We start from the raw sequence: 16,707 nt of genomic DNA on the forward strand, positions 1-16,707 counted from the left end.
AGTAAAGATTTGGAACCTGAAATCTAAGCAGAGGACTGTCAGCTTGTCCAGGCTAACACAGTAATAACTGGTTAATGTGAACATATGTAATCCCTGCACCATTACACTGTTAAATAAAATACACCAGACATTTGTGCAGTTTATCCAGAGGATTTTCTCAGTTTGTTCTGTGTTCGACAGAAAGATTAGAACACTTTCAAGAAGAGATCAGAGTGATGTGAGAAAATTATCACAAGGCTAAAACCTGTTTCTTCTTGGTTCTCTAATTCTAGTAAAAATGACAAAACACAAATCAGAACATCAGGCTTTTAAATGCCAAAGGGCTCAATTCATATGAAATCAATCGGTCTGCATTGGAAATACAGCCTAGATTCTTTCCTTAGACAAAAATTGATATATATTGATGAAAGAGCCTGGGAAGCCTTTTTCTGAGATTGTAAAGAATTTAGATTATTATAGGAGGGTCAGTATGAACGGCTGTTTAATGTAAACCACAAAGTATTTAGTTAGTTATAGCTTCTAAACTCATAACAAAACCAACAAAGCCAGCTGTGTTCACACCAAATATCCACTTGATTTAGTATTTTCAAAAGAGGTTAACTGCAAAATTTTATTTTTTTAGTATGCTTGCTTTACCTTTAGTGCACAAAACATTTGGACTAATAGAAAAAAGCTAAAAATAGCTGCCATTTAGCTGCAGGAAGGAAAAATCCAGTTTTTTGTTTAAGTCTCCCAGATGTTTTAGGGACCAGTGAAGACATATGGAGATTTCCTCACTTTCTTTGTGTGTGTGAGTGAGTGAGTGTGTGTGTGGTTTGTCTATGATCCATGTAACAGGCTGATTAGGATTTTATGAGGTCAGAGGCCAACAGGAGTGAGAAAAAGTGACCTTCTCACCTCGGGATCACACTCAGGAGAACACCGTCACAAACTGTCTCCTCCACGTGAATTTATGCCATCAGTAGCCCTCACCATTCTTCTCCTTTTCTTTTTTTCTATTTAGAGGAATGCAGCAGAATGTGTTTGTTTCACACTTTGGTCTCATTACATTTTGGTTTCTACATCAGCTCCAGTAACAAACAAATGGTTCTCTTTAGTGTTAGAAAGATTTTAGGTCAATAAAAATCTCTGTAGGAGTGAGCACATGGTTAGTTTTTTTATTTTTTTAAGCTGCGAGCTCAACTCAGAGCCACATTACTGTGTCATCTTTCAGCACTGAAGTTTGATTTTCTGCAGGTAGCTATTACTGATAATCACAGGTGGGCACTATGCTTACTCAAATGCCATGCTTATGTACAATCATGAGTTTTAGGTTGTAATGTTATGAAATGTGCAAAATTACCAGTTTCCATGAAACTTGAGGAGAGGTGTAACATGAAAAAAAGAAGAACCTTTACTATTTTGGTGTCGACCTGGATTACTTTATTTAAAAATGGCCTTGGTGGAGGTCTGCGGTTTCTAAGTGCCCTTCTGATATTTACTTATTCTTACTTTTAACTACAATTTGGAGGCCAGAGTGCTCCTGTCCAATACTCTAAAGGAAAATGTCATATAAATCCTTTCACTATTGTGGCTTCTCATCTCAAATGTGACCAAACTTTTAAATAACAATGTCAGTATCTGTTCATGTAATCCAAAAGTACAGGCATCAGACTGCTATAAACACTGAGTTTGTACTTTTTCTTTTAGCTCTTGGCTATATATGACATCAGAAATAGACAATAATGAAATGAGGGGCTTCCTTAAGGTCCAGTTGGAAAAATAAAACTGGATTACGTTGTTTTATGAATCATGCAAAGCTACTTAAGTGGAGTACAAGAATGAAAATATGCAGCTATGTCCACTTTAAAGTGTCTCCTTGCTGTATCTCTTTCCATGTCTTTGCTTTTATTTCACATGGGGTCTCCATTTTCTAATATCTAAACCTTTCATCTCTAAGGGGAGTGGAGATAAAAACATCTTGCATCAGAGGATGAAATGACGGGCAACATCAAGGCCCAGTAGACGATAAATAAAGAACTTTGAGTCATGCAAAGCTAGTCCAGTAGAGTCTAAGCGTGGAGTGTTTATAAAAGATGATTGTAGCCACTGTGACCTCAAGCTTTTCCTGTTGAAGTTCAGAGATGAGTACGTCAGCCACCACAAACTGTTCTGAAAAAGGAAGGGATGGATCGAACTAAGAAATCGAGCGACACTCCACACTCATAAAGTAGCGAATTGTCATTCAAAGGGTAAACCAGATGCTGATTTATCTTCCTTTGAAACTTTAATGGGGGCTGTGATTTACAAAATTAAAATCAGGTTTTATTCAGTAACACATGAAACTATTGACTGAGACCATAAAGTCATCAGGAAAGTTTTTATTGAAGTCATAAATAAAGGGAGCTGAGGGCTGATTTGACATAGACCTCTATAGGATCACAAGTCTTTTTGCAACCACAGGCATCGATCGCCCCCCAGTCTGAGTGAATTAAAATGTTTTTTTCCAAGGATTTTATTCACAAAGATCATGATTGACTTCTAAAATATAAAAGTACAGCTCTAACTCCTCTACCCCCTCTCTATTAAACTAATAATGAAACTCATTCACATTTGGGGGGTTTTGTGTACTTTTGTACTTCAGGGAAAGTATGAAAACAAGACTTTTAATCGTGTATTTTTATAATATGATATTGTAATTGGTCACAACTGCTGTACAATGAAGTCAACTTTAAGTTGAAAATCTGAGCTCTGTGTCTTCCTGACTTCCATTCAAAGAGCTGCACATTCTGTCTGTGCTGTATTCTCCAGTTTTATGATATAATCCTATTTACTCTCTCGCTCTTTGTCTTCTCTCCCTCTCTCTCTCTCCTTCCTGAGTTGAACCCATTGAACTCCCTCCCCACCGCACCCTCTTTTCCCACTCACTTCCTGTTTAGAGGAACAATTAAAGGATTGTTCCTGCAGCTCGGGACAGCAGGGCCTTGATCTAGAGCGGCCGCCACTTGAGCTAGAAAGAACCACAAAAAGCATCAGTTATGAGACCTCCTTGAAGGACAGTGTTTGGCTACGGACCAGCAGAAATAAAACAAAAAGGTTATCATAGATGGGGAAACACAGATACTCAGGAGGAGACGATGTCCTCGACAGGCGCAGGCATGCCAGACATGATCAATGACAGTAATATGCAGGGAAGATTTTAACGTACATAATAGCTGATGAAGTTGCCAGTCAGCTGTCATCTTTTTAACTATCTTCAAAAGTTTCTAGAGTCACTTTTCTCTTTTGAGTTTGGGTGTTATTGTTTAAATTCTTAAACCTGTGCTATTCATGTCACAGTGTAGCTGTGTGGAGAGTTGAATAGGAACAAAAAAACCCCTCACCAATCAACAGTTAACCGAACTGAATGAACACAGGATACGAGGAAAAGGGCACCAGGACACAAGGAGGAAGTAAACTGATAGTTTCATATACTCTAAGCAGACAACATGACAGAAGACAGAACAGAGTAAGCACTATATACACACTGAGGACTGATAGGGAACTAAAGACAGGTGGGAGACTCTGCTGGATGCAATTGACAAAGGCGAGAGAAAAGCAGGAAGAAAAGTTAGAATAAGACACTGCAGAAGACTAGCCTTCACAGTAAAACAGGACATGACCAAATGACACATGCTAAACATGAAGACAGAGACCGAGGGAAAGGTGGACAACAAACAAATACAAGAACCATAAAATACAAACTCAGATATAGTCAATGAAAATCCCAAATATACAAAACCATGGGACAATGACAATCAGAGCAACACTGTTGTTGTTGTCCAAACTGAAAAAATTTTAGTAAAAATAAATAATAGTAATAATAGTCATAGTCATTTTTTTTTTGGTCTGAAATGTATGTGTATGATAAATAAATAATATTTTAAGTTTAGATCAGCTTAGTTACCTATAGTTATCTTGATTGGAATGTTTTTATTCACTATATCAGAACTCAAAGCTACTCAGGTCTCTATCTATTTATGTGTGTTTATTATTTACCTACTTTTACAATGTTTAAAATTACAAACAACCTGACATTATTCACATCATTCGTATTAATTCTTCACTCGGGACAAATATAGTAAAAAAGAAGACTGATGCTTCCACCTGCCTAATTTATGGCTCTCTTTTTAGACCCAGGTGGGTTCCAATGTGGCTTGCAGCTGTGGGAAAATTGTAGACAGGTTAAAGCTACTTAAAAAGTTAAATTTACCACATCAGTATGTGGAGGGACATTTGCTGAGCCCCTGGCTGATTTGGCCCGGCTTTGAGATCTGCTGATCTGTTGGGATTGCAGCTGAATTTGACTTTTTGGACTGTCTGAAATGACTGCTTGATTTGTGGTAGAAAGTTGAAATAGTAAAACATTTGTTTAAACGCTGCCTTCAGTATTTAGTAGTACAGTAGTTGCTAGTAGTTGCTTGTTCACTTGCCAAAGAAACCATTGAGCCAGGGACCTTTGTTTGCATTTCATTCTCATTCTTCTCATATTTCTACTCTCAGTAAAATAGCAAGAGCAAAATGCAAACCCACACAACCTGTTGTAAACGTGAAGTGTTACTTGATGAAACATTTGAATGAGCAATCTATTATCTAATGATATCAGTACTGGTGGAGGAGGATATGCGTACATGTGGGAGGTTTGCCCAAAGGAAAATCTGACAAAAGGTCGGACATAAATGGTGAATCTGGTGTTGGAAATTTTGACATGGAGCAGAAATTAGTAATAGGAATTTTAATTTGTTCTTACACTCAGATAAGGTCAAAGATTGGAACGTTTTTACAGTTATTTTTCCAGGGCCTAATAAATATTAACTTGAGCTTAAAAACAATTTGTTTTCAATGTGTCCACTTGTTAATTCCTAATGTTTTTAACTTGATTAAAACTTCCAATTAATTCAAATACAAGATTTTATACATTTTCCTTCTTGTAAGATAATGCTGGCATTACCTCATGGCTTTGCCAAACCATCCTTTGAAGAAGATTAAGGCCTTGGGCAGGAAGAAAATTAAAAGAGGGCATAGATTTAGTTTGAATATGAGGTGACACTTTTAACACCAGACCGGATCTCCTAGCCAGGAAATTTTGAGACTTTAATTACTTTTAGCGCACCATTTTTTAAAAAGTTTCTGCATTTGTTTTTAGTAGAAAAGTCAAAAGCCGGCTCCATAGTTTGACGTGTACTGGAATATAAGGCACTAAAGCCTTCAGTCAGTCTGTATCGCTTCCAAATGTTAATTAACCTCAGATTTTCAAGACAAGTATAGATATGATTTAATCTACTGCTCTCCTCTATGTGAGTCTGAGTGGGACAAGTCAGTTCAGTTCTCTCTGACTGATATCAGGCTGCTTTGTTCATGTTTAAAACTTTCCACACAATCATAAAAAAACCCTCATATATTCATCTTTTGGTGATGTTTAGGAACCATGTATATAAGTGAGTAGGCAAATTAGCATTTCTAAACTAAAATAAATTGCTTGTTTTTGAGAAAAAAACATATTATCTGACCACCTTCTCTTGTTTCAATCATGTTTATCAACCTCCCAGCATGTACTCGCATCTACCAGAGGAGAGGCTATGCCACAAAGAATCAGTGTTTTTATTATCTCATAATTGATATTTTGGGAACATGCTTCTTTCTTGTTTTTATTAAAGCGTTAAAGGCATTTGTGTTTAATTCTTGTGGGAAGGACTTTTCCCCTGTGTCATCCTGTGAAATGAACACCTGTGCATCAAACAACGTTGATGGAATAAAAGTATCCTTCCTCTCTCGCAGGCAGAGCGACGGGCCTACCGAGAGGCAGAGATAAACATGATGGATGACCTCTCAGAAGCTGACTTTCAGAAAGAGGAGGAGCCCGCCAGCCCTGCCCCTCCCCCTTCACAACAACACACAGACCCTGCCTCTCCGACGGTCGCCGTGACACCCGAGCCAGTCGCCAGGGGAGAACAGCCCACGCCCAGTGAGATTGAATACCAGGTGAGAGATTCTGGCTGTCATTTTCGGTCCGACCCCATACATCCTCCCGGCTCGAGGCTCAGATTCACGCTCGCTGAACCGACTTGTATTTCTTACTTCAGACTCCACCAGATGCACTGCAGTGTATTTTAGAAAAGCCCAAAAGGTGGATCTAATAATACTCTGTTGCAGACCAGGCGCCACTAGTGTGTCATTCCTTTTATACTTCTTTGAGGTCCACATGAAGGATGCATGCAGAGTTGGTCCATTGTAATAAAAAGCCTTGTGCTTGTTTGATGACAGTGAACACTAGCAGCCTTGTGGGCATGAAACTATAACATGCTTATTACTGAGCACTTGAGGAACCTTTACTGCATTCAACCATGTACTAAAGATGCTTTCACCCAGTCACACTCATTCCTACAGCTTTTTTTCTATGACTTAAACCTCTTTTTTCCCTCCATACAACAAGCCTGGCCACACCTTCACACTCTGTGAATTTCTGACACCTTTTTTTGGAGGGTTTTAAAATTGAGTTAAACTTAAGACAGTTGGTCTGAAAATCGCATATGATATGTGTTACAAATGTATATTTTAAATGCTGTAGTGAGATTTTTTTTCAATTACAGAGCGTAGTAACACTAAAGTGTCAGTAGTCACAAATGTGGTCCAAATGTTCTTCCTTTGTTTTAGAGGCAGAGATAATTAGGGGTATAATTCTGTGGCAGTGACACATGCATGTATCAACAGCTGTCTGCATCTGTTCACTGATTAGTTCACTGTGTAGTGAATAATTTACAGTGGGTAGTAAGTGATTGAGTGGTCAGTTTAAAACATCTGAGTTTGTTCTGCAGTTTAAGAGCCGGAGCTCACAGAATAAATCTCACCAAAACTTTAATTTCAAACTTTAATTTTATTCTCTCACCTTTTAAACCAACATGATCGGAATTACCAAACATGATAAAACAGTATTGAACATCTCCATTTTCATGAAAACTTGGGATACTAAATTCATTTAGGATGACCATGTACAATATGTGATGTTGATATAGTTGAAAGCTCCGGGAGTGTCACTGTGACTCATCTCCGGTCTGGCTGGGAACATTTGTTGCTTCTCCTCCTCCCTCTCTGTCATTTTCTGTCATCACTTTACTGGTGATGTGAAATAATAGTGTTTATTTTGAATGGCTCTGCTTCAGAGTATCCATTCTCTGAAAGCCACATATTAAACAGTGTTAATAATTTCAAAGCACATATATTTTATATTAAATGTTGTCAATCATCAGGTTCTTTCGATTGGATGAAAAATCAAGCTGGTTTGCGGATTTTCTCAGTTGTTGAAAACAAAGTGTGGCTTATGGATGATGTCTGGTGGTGTTAACAAAGGTGTGCCACAGGGTTTTATTCTAGGACCACTTTTATTGACATTTAACAATTAGCTTAGGAGTAAAGGTCAGAAACAGTACAATTCACCTGTACACGGTCAATGCTATTTTACATACAACAGCGCCCTCTGATGACAGGCACTCCATAACTTGCATGTTAGTTTAATTGTATGCGTGTATATATATATATATATATATATATATATATATATATATATAGACATACAGTATATACCAACTGAATATTTCTATTTGCACACCAATTTAAAGAGTGACAACTAAATACATATGTGCACACATATTTCTGGCTTGATGTAAGACTATGGTTCAAAAAACAATGTCATGAACTAAGTCTTATTTTATAGAAAGAATCCCAGTCAAGAAAACTGTCCAGTGAGTATTTTATCTGTTACTAATTTAGTCACATTCTTCTGCTTCTATTTTTAAACTCTATTGATGCAGTATAATATTTTAATTTTAGGTTCCTAACTGGGCATGGCTTTAAAACACATCTTGAAGATCAATATGAGGAAGTTTGGTGACAGTCAGAAGAGAAAAGTGTTTTATTTAAGTAGTTCTTGGCAAGCTTCCTGGGAATCTTACATTTCTTTGTTTAACTGTAGATCAATTTCACACTAGGCTAGGTCCTAGGACTATTTGGTCCTTGAAGATAATATTCTGCTAATACTGCAATCTGGAAACAGGCTTTTATGTACTGTGCTCTACAGAAGTGGAACAATCTGCAGAAGCTTGAAAAATTAGATAAGCTAATTCCTTTTAATCAATTCAAATCCGTTTTGACTGACAGAGACAAGTGTGGGTTGAGCATTGTTTTCTTTGAGTTGATGTTGATGTCCTTGACCTGTTTAGTTTCAATGTACTTGATAACTGTCTCTTGTTATTTATATACTGTTGTACATGTAGTGAAAAAGGGCCAAATTTCAGCATAAAAGGTAAACTAACTAAAGCTAAGGAAAACTAAGGCAAAGGAGGAACAAATCAGCGAAGCAGGGAACATCACAAGGGGCTGGGTGAGGAGAAGGAGGTAAATAACACAGAAAGTGATGCCTCAAAATCACTGTGAAAAAAGAAACACAGAGAAACAGATGAAGAGTGAATTTGCCATATAAAACAAGGACCAAAATGATAACAGTCTGTAAGACTAAGATGCTGTAACAAGTGCACACGGAAAGTTTCTTACATTTTACACATTTTATGTTTTAATTATAGGCTCCTTTTAACTAAAATGATCCCATTTATGTTAAAACAATAATTACTGATTTTTCTAAACATCTTGAATAAATTCTATTTACTTCTGTAGGCAGTTTTAGCAAGAACTAGCTAGTCATATGTTTTTTTTTAATAGGTTATAATCCATCAGCCAATCTTGTAGGTCTTATATGGATCCAATGAATGCAAAATCAGGCCACACTTTATACACAGAGGCCAAGTAGTAGTGATGTTTATGGCTATTTTATCAGTCATTGGTACACTGAAAAAAAGACTACGGAAGAAGCATGATTCAGTGCTTTGAGCTTTCTCAGCTGTGATTGTTTTTGATGACTTTACTCAGAGACAAGAGTTCAACAGCTTGAAGGTTCTTGTTCACCTAATTACAATATTACTGTAAAATTGCTTCAGTGGAATGTATTTCTATCTTAAAAAAAAAAAAAATTCTTGTTGAGAAATGAAATAAATTTTAGTGCCAGCAACATAAAACTTTGCCTTCACAACATTCAGCTGCTCTTTTATTTCCTACCGGAGATTGATCCACATATTTCATTTGACTGAGATTTTTACACCAGATGAAACCTACCATTTCTCAGGCCTGCGACCAGCATTAATTGCGCACTAGGTTGTAACACTGGTGAATGATGTTAGGTTTGTGATCCCTCCCACTTGCAAACCAGGGACCGCTCGCTTGTTAGATTATTACACTAACCCCTAGACTCTTGATTCCTTAGATAAATTCATAGCAACTTAAATGTACTTTAAAGTTTAGTGTATGTGCAAAATGTGGAGTTAGTACTTTTGCCTAACACATGAAAGGTACCCAGTTCAAAACCAGGAGGAAACATGAACCCCACCTATTGACAAATGGGAGGCTTATACCAGGAGGGCATCTGGTGTTCCAAACCATAAATGTTATTGTTAACCTCGTGGCCAGAACTCTTATCTAAATGAATAAATCTGAATAAAGTCAACAACAAGTGTCAAAAGTTGGGAAAACCAAAAAAAATTGATTCACGTTGGCAAACAGGAAAACTGTTCCTTATTCAAGGACTTTATTCACTTTAAAAAAGTTTAGAAACTAAAAACTTTCTGAGAGTTTTGTATCGTGTCCTGGCAGATGTAAAAGACATAGTTTTTCAGTAGTATATAAAGAAAGTTTAGAGCAGGAAAACCGTAAGCTCAGAACAAATGTAAGCTCAGTGACAGCTGCAGGTAATGTTTGAAGCACTAAAGGATTACAGTGATGACACACCTTCATCTGGCCCTGTGATCAGTATTAAGAAGCATTTCACATTTGGTGAGGCCAAGAAGAGTTGGTCACTTGCATACTTGTGAGAGACTCCACCTCTGAGCGTGGACAAGTAAAAGACCCCCCCCCCCATTTTCCAGAGGACTTATGATTAGATCTTTTTGTGGGGGTTTTTGTTTGTTTGTGTTTTGAGGTTGTTTTCCATCTCTGTAGGATATTTTTGCCCTTTTCTTCTTCTAGGACTTTGGAAAAAAAAACAAAAAAACAATTTCCCTCGTGGGATCAATAAAGTATATCTTTCCATTAATATTAACACAACATCATAGAGAAGCTCTTACCCAGGGGCCCAAGGAGTCAGGAAGCCCTGTTTAGTAATCTATATACGGCTGCAGCTCATTTTCTGTGAAACACTGATAAAATTGTTTGCATGTTGTAATTCTTCCCGCCCGCTCCCCCCCAAAAAATTATATTCTGTTTGATATTAAAAGGGTTTTAAAAAGCCTTTGATTTGATGACTCTGTAGCTAAGAAACTCATCATTCTTTTAAAACTGGAGGAAACTTTACATTTTTAGTCCCTAAAGCAAAGTGCTCACCAAAAGAACCCCTCATAGATGCCTCATAGAAAGGAAACAGGATTAAGTGCAATTTTCCTCCATTATATCTAACTTTTAGACTCTAATATTCAGTTTAGCAGCTATTTAATCAGTTAGAAATCAGTTGTTTTCTCTGTGTGTGTCAACAGGATGGTCGGGGCTTTGGCATCGGGACTCTGGTGTTTGGAAAGCTGCGAGGTTTCTCCTGGTGGCCCGGCAGGATTGTTTCCTGGTGGATGAGCGGCCGGAGTCGAGCTGCAGACGGCACTCGCTGGGTAATGTGGTTTGGTGATGGCAAATTCTCTGTGGTGAGTATCATTAGTGCTACGGCTAGACAGATCTCATGATGTAGTGCTGATGCTGATGTAGTGGTGGCTAAAAATAAAATGCACTCAAGAGAAAATGTACTATAATTACAATTAAATTAAACTGTTGGTTAAATATAAGCAGGCCATGGTTTTGTTGTGTGGGACAGTGTTAGTCTTTCAGCTGCAACACCAGTAGTCCTAACGGTTCGCAGCCGAGTGTGAAGCAGTGGGAATGAGAATCAGCACCTCCAAATCTGAGGCCATGGTCCTCAGCTGGAAAAGGGTGGAGTACCCACTCCGGGTCAGGGATGAGTTCCTGCCCCAAGTGGAGGAGTTTAAGTATCTCGGGGTCTTGTTCACGAGCGATGGGAGAAGGGAGCATCAGATCGACAGATGGATTGGTGATGCGGCCACAGTGATGTGGACGCTGTACTGGTCTCTTGTGGTGAAGAGAGAGCTGAGTGTAAAAGAGAAGCTCTCAATTTACCGGTCGATCTACATCCCAACCCTCACCTATGGTCACGAGCTGTGGGTAGTGACCGAAAGAACGAGATCGAGGATACAAGCGGTGGAAGTGAGCTTTCTCCGAATGGTGGCTGGCCTCTCCCTTAGAGACAGGTTGAGGAGTTCGGCTCAGAGTAGAGCCACTGCTCCTTCACACCGAAAGGAGCCAGTTCAGGTGATTCGGGCATCTGACAAGGATGCCTCCTGGGCGCCTCCTGGCTGAGGTGTTCCGGGCATGTCCCACCGGGAGGAGGCCCCGAGGCAAACCCAGGACACATTGGAGAGATTATATCTCTCGGCTGGCCTGGGAACGCCTTTGTGTTCCCCCAGACAAGCTGGAGGAGGTGGCTGGGGAGAGGGAGGTCTGGGCTTCTCTGCTTGGGCTGCTGCCCCCGCGACCCAGCCCCGGTTAAGCGGAAGAAAATGGATGGATGGATATCTATATATTAAGGCTTACAGAACAAACAGGAAAAAGAAGAAATAAAGTAATTCCTGAAGAATCCAGGGTTAAACCTGAAGTTACTGGAATGAGCCTTGGGTCCTGGTTCACCGTAAAGGCCTCTGAAGGGGGGAGAAAGAGATGTGCAGCAAATGTAAACAAATAAAATTACAGATGATAACATATGGAGATATTGTCATTTATTTATTGTCAATTATTTGATAAAATTTGACATTTGGGAAAGTGAAATAATTAATTTTTTTGTGAATTTTGAACATTGAGAATTTAGTAAGCTATGGCCAAGTTTTTAAGTCTAAAAGTCTAAAAGTCCATCCTTTAAAGATTTCAAGGTCTCTTCTTTTCTGATGATGATTCGTGGCTGTCCTCCTTCACTGTGTAGGTCTGTGTGGAGAAGCTGATGCCCCTGAGCTCTTTCTCATCTGCCTTCCACCAGCCAACCTACAACAAACAGTCCATGTACCGGAAAGCCATCTTCGAGGCTCTGCGGGTAACAAACCCACTATTTAACTTCTGCTCTGAGTGTGTAGATGGTTGATGTTGATGTTAATAGGCTTGGAAACTACAAATCTCTCAGGATGAAATCAAACACCAAAAAAGCCAAAAATATGAATGTGCTGGTCAAGAGTCATTCCTCTCTTGTGCGCTCAGCCTGGTTGGCTATTTTGCATTTGTGGAGGTGGTGTTCTCATCTAGATCTGCCCACAATTTAAAAGTGGTAACATGTGGGTAATAGCAGTGCAATCTATAATTTTGTGTGGGGTTTGTTTTTGGTGAAAAAGTGAGAGAGAGAAGCTTCAGTGGCACCCACTGCGTTTCGTATGCTACAACCACATTAGTGCCATCACTTCTATTTCCAATTAATGATACGGAAACTTTGGTATATACATAAGTTAGACTGCTTGTGTATGTTATGTTTAGGTGGCCAGCGTCCGGGCGGGGAGGCCAGTTCCTTCCTGTGATGGCAGTGATGATGCGGAGGGGGTGGATCTTCAGACCAGAGAGATGATAGAGTGGGCCATGACCGGCTTCCTGCCCGCTGGTCCACAATCACTGGACCCTCCAGAGGGTATGTCATCTTCTCTCACACAAACACCACCTCCATCCTTGTTAATTGGGCACAGCAAATTATCTGTTTACAACTGTAGGAGCCACACTATGTGCTTTGTACTGTGTACTGTAAATGCACTCAGGTCCGTAAGTACTTGAATAGTGACACACTTATATAATTTTGCCTCTCTGAAGACTTTCAGCTTTAATTCAATGGGTTTAACAAAAGCTTTACATTGAATTTAGCAATTACTCTTGCCTGAAAAACCCCAGAAGACCACTAAACATCTAACTGAATCAAGAACACTCTGAAAGAGGTAGGCGTATCATTGTCAGTCTACAGTGAAGAGATACCTTGATGAATGGAGATACATGGGATTTACAACAAAGCACAGACCACTGGTTACATTCGGGAACAAGAAGAATAGATTAGACTTCGTAGAAACATTAAAATACAAGTATCTGGACAAATGAAACCAAGGTTAAATTGCACCAGAATGACTGGGAAGAGAAAAAAATGGAGAAGGATAGAAACGGCTCATGAGCCGAAGCATAACACACCACCTGTCAAACATGGTAGAGGCAGTGTTACAGTATGGGTGGCCAGTTGAACCAGGTCATGTTTGTAGACCCCAGTATCTATACCAGAGGTGTTCAACTCATTTTAATTGAGTTAACTCAGTTTGAGCTTAATTTGATCTTCTTTCTTTAATAAATGTAAATGAGTGTACTCTGAAAACATTCACATTCGGGATCTGCTGTCATTCAGTGAACATTACAGTTTAATCGTGAGGGTGGAGAAAAGCACAAAACCTTGACATGTACAGTTTTTGTGAGCAAAATAATAATAATAGTATTGTAATATTAATAGTAGTATTTGAGCTTTGTGCCCATTTTGTAAGGCTGTAAAGCTGGCATCAAAATAAAGGAAATAGCAAGATATTTTATTGAAAAAAGTGGCGAAATGACAGATTTCAGGGCCATTTTTACTCATGTTTCACATCTTTGGTCTATGATAAAGAAAAGCTAAAAGCATACAAACCTGTTGATGAATAACATTTTTTATTTTGCAGTCTTGACTATGACATTCAAGCACTGCACATGTAAAGCATTTAGCTACAAGGACATCAAAAACAGCTGTAGAAGATGTTGGCTGTGATAAGCAACTGTACACTGCTGGAGCTTCCACACACAGATTTAGCCTTGGATAAGAAAACAATTAGTGAAAAAAGTGTCTGGATCCATATATGCCTCTGACTATAGTCCAAAGCTGAGTTTGTGTTCAGCCACAGTGTAAAGTAAAAATCAGCCGTTTTCCAGAGGGTCACACACTGGATAACTGAATCAAAAAATGGTTAAAAGTTCTAAAGAAAGTCCACTTTAATTCTATATAAACATTTAAATTAGCATTCATCTTGCACCACAGTTGTGTGATACGCACCGCTGCATCGTTTAGTAATACAACACACTGGAATTGAGTTCAATAGCAGTAAAGACCCAGTGCAGTGATTAACCCTGAGATTGCTCAGCATAATCCCGCACAGTCAGTTTTTTTTCTTTCATAGGATGCTACAGGCAACCATTTTTTCCATCTGTGTGATAGAGAAACTATCTAATCAAAAGTGTGGTTTATTTACATGCTACTCTGCTAATATGCAGCTGCTGATAACTTGAGGTTCACTGTAATAAAAATGTCTGAAAGTGGAATCTTTGCAGTTGTAATTTACCTGCCTGGCTGATTCTGTCTCTTTAGTTTATGTATATGGTAAAGATATCATTATCATCAGTTTATTCTAATTATGACATATTTCATTCAGTCCCGTCTGTCTGTTTAACAACCATAAACATCTGTGTTCCCTTTCAAGATCTAAAAAAGTGAAAGCCATCTTTTATATGTTATATTGATCTCTCCAGCTCTCTTCCACTTGTTACATTTCAGTCGCAGCACCACTGGCAGAAAAACAAGACAAATGAGCTCATAATTAATGTATTAATTATTCTGTTAAGGAGGGTTTTTTCCAGCTCTTATGGGGTTTCCTATCCACGTAAGGCATATTGGTTTGGCAGGGTGTCTGTCTTATCTGATTCCACAGATGTTTATATCTTTTTCTGCTGTTTTTTTGTCTTTTTCTTTCTTTTCTTGTATGTAGAAAAGACCCTTATCCTTAAAAGAATATTTGTTGCAATAACTGATAGATCAGAATTGTCTTTTGATTTGTTTTAAAATATCTAAAGCATATAGAAATTGTCGTTACTGACAGGAAAAGTGGGGCTGAAAGCAAAAACATTTATCAGTTATCAAAGGTACGCTCCATAAAGCTGTCTGGATCTCTCTCAGTACAAACATGGCCTACCTTTAGTTCATTTAATGTGTCCATGTGTTAACTTCATGCCCCTATCCCTACAGAGGAACAAAATCCATATAAGGAAGTGTACCCAGAGATGTGGGGGGAGCCTGAGGCTGCGTACACACCTCCACCTGCAAAGAAACCGCGCAAAAATTCACAAGAAAAAGCAAAGATCAGAGAGGTGATCGACGAAGGGACCAGAGGTAAAAATACACACAAAAAAAATAGAAATTTAAAATCTTTTTATTTTGTCCATTTAGCATGTAAACTGAACGCACTAATACTCCGGTTTCTTTTAAACGCAGACTAGGCTGATAATATCATACCTTCTATTAAACTTGTATTGTTGTTATCGTTTATATGTATTAGAACTAACTTGTGTTTTGTTTTCCAGAGAGACTTATATTTGAGATCAAAAAGAAGACCAGGAATATAGAAGGTAAAAGCATCTCCAGCTGTTTAACCGTCATTCATATTTAAACTAAAGAAGGGATACTTTTTTTTTTTCTAGTATTTCTTTTGTCTAAGCTTTGGTTAACCTTGGATCCAGAAGATTCAAAGTTGACATGACACAAAATATTAATAAAGGATTAACAAAGATTGACGCAATCCTTTAAAAATGCTTTATCTCCTTAAACCGGCATTTGGTTCGCAGTTGTCTCTCAAATTCAACTAATAAAGAAGAATAAAGGACTATTATTAAGCTTACGCTTGTTAAGCATACCCAGTAAAATAAATCAGTTTTACTAGTCCTATATGCTACTACTTTTTCTGCTCTGTCCTTTAAAATTTAGAGTTCATTTTATTGTAATATTATTTATTAATTTTAATCACACAAACCCTATACGGCCCCAGATTAGCTTAGCATAGCAGATGTGCTGAGACCTTATTCCAGCAGTCTGCCTCGTCTTCTGATTCAGGCCTTTAAACTGTCCCTGCATTTAAGACAAATAGCTGATGTGTTTACTGTCTACAAAATGTCAAAGTACATATAAACAAACACTTGAACAAACTAATGAATGCTGTAGATTTAGTTTGTCTGTATTTTCTCTCTGTTTTTGTTCAGATATCTGCATCTCCTGTGGAAGCCTCAATGTCTCCCTGGAGCATCCTCTGTTTGTAGGAGCAATGTGCCAGGGCTGCAAGGTGAGAATCCCTCTTCTCTCTGATTGAAGGCTGTAATTTAGTATGATTATTATTGTGGGATCCATCTATTTTCTTAATTGCTTATCCAGCCTAAGGTCACAGAGGGGCTGTAGTCTATCCAAACTGTACAGGCGCCATGCACTCAGATAGACAGACAACCGTTCGCACCCACATGTACATCCAATTTAGAATCACCAATTAACCTAACAAGCATGTCTTTGGACTGTGAGAGGAGGCCGAAGCACAGGAGGAAACCCACATAGGTTGGTCATGAAAGGTTAAACATGAAAGGTTTCTTAGTGTGGTCAAATCTGACTGTCCCATAGGTGGATGAAGGAGTTAGTTTGTGAAATTAGTCTGACTATATTCATACATTTGTCAGCATCACAAGTTTTCCCAATAATTCTACGTACAATTGCACTGCTGTAGCTTTTACTGCAGGTTTCTGTGTGTA

General features: G+C 38.5%; 1 protein-coding gene across 6 annotated transcripts in view; it reads left to right on the plus strand.

Moving 5' to 3' along the window:
- LOC116311524 (DNA (cytosine-5)-methyltransferase 3A-like) overlaps positions 1-16,707 on the plus strand; it is a 98,616-nt gene that overhangs the window by 65,605 nt on the left and 16,304 nt on the right. For all 6 annotated transcript variants that reach the window (XM_031728665.2, XM_039599287.1, XM_031728671.2 and 3 more), the window contains 7 exons: positions 5,797-6,000; positions 10,590-10,748; positions 12,092-12,199; positions 12,631-12,778; positions 15,167-15,310; positions 15,502-15,546; positions 16,174-16,253. In XM_031728665.2, coding sequence (XP_031584525.1) covers positions 5,797-6,000; positions 10,590-10,748; positions 12,092-12,199; positions 12,631-12,778; positions 15,167-15,310; positions 15,502-15,546; positions 16,174-16,253 — 888 coding nt within the window. The remainder of the gene's footprint in view (positions 1-5,796; positions 6,001-10,589; positions 10,749-12,091; positions 12,200-12,630; positions 12,779-15,166; positions 15,311-15,501; positions 15,547-16,173; positions 16,254-16,707) is intronic.

The sequence above is a fragment of the Oreochromis aureus genome, linkage group 15 (genome assembly GCF_013358895.1).
Source record: "Oreochromis aureus strain Israel breed Guangdong linkage group 15, ZZ_aureus, whole genome shotgun sequence".
NCBI lineage: Eukaryota > Metazoa > Chordata > Actinopteri > Cichliformes > Cichlidae > Oreochromis > Oreochromis aureus.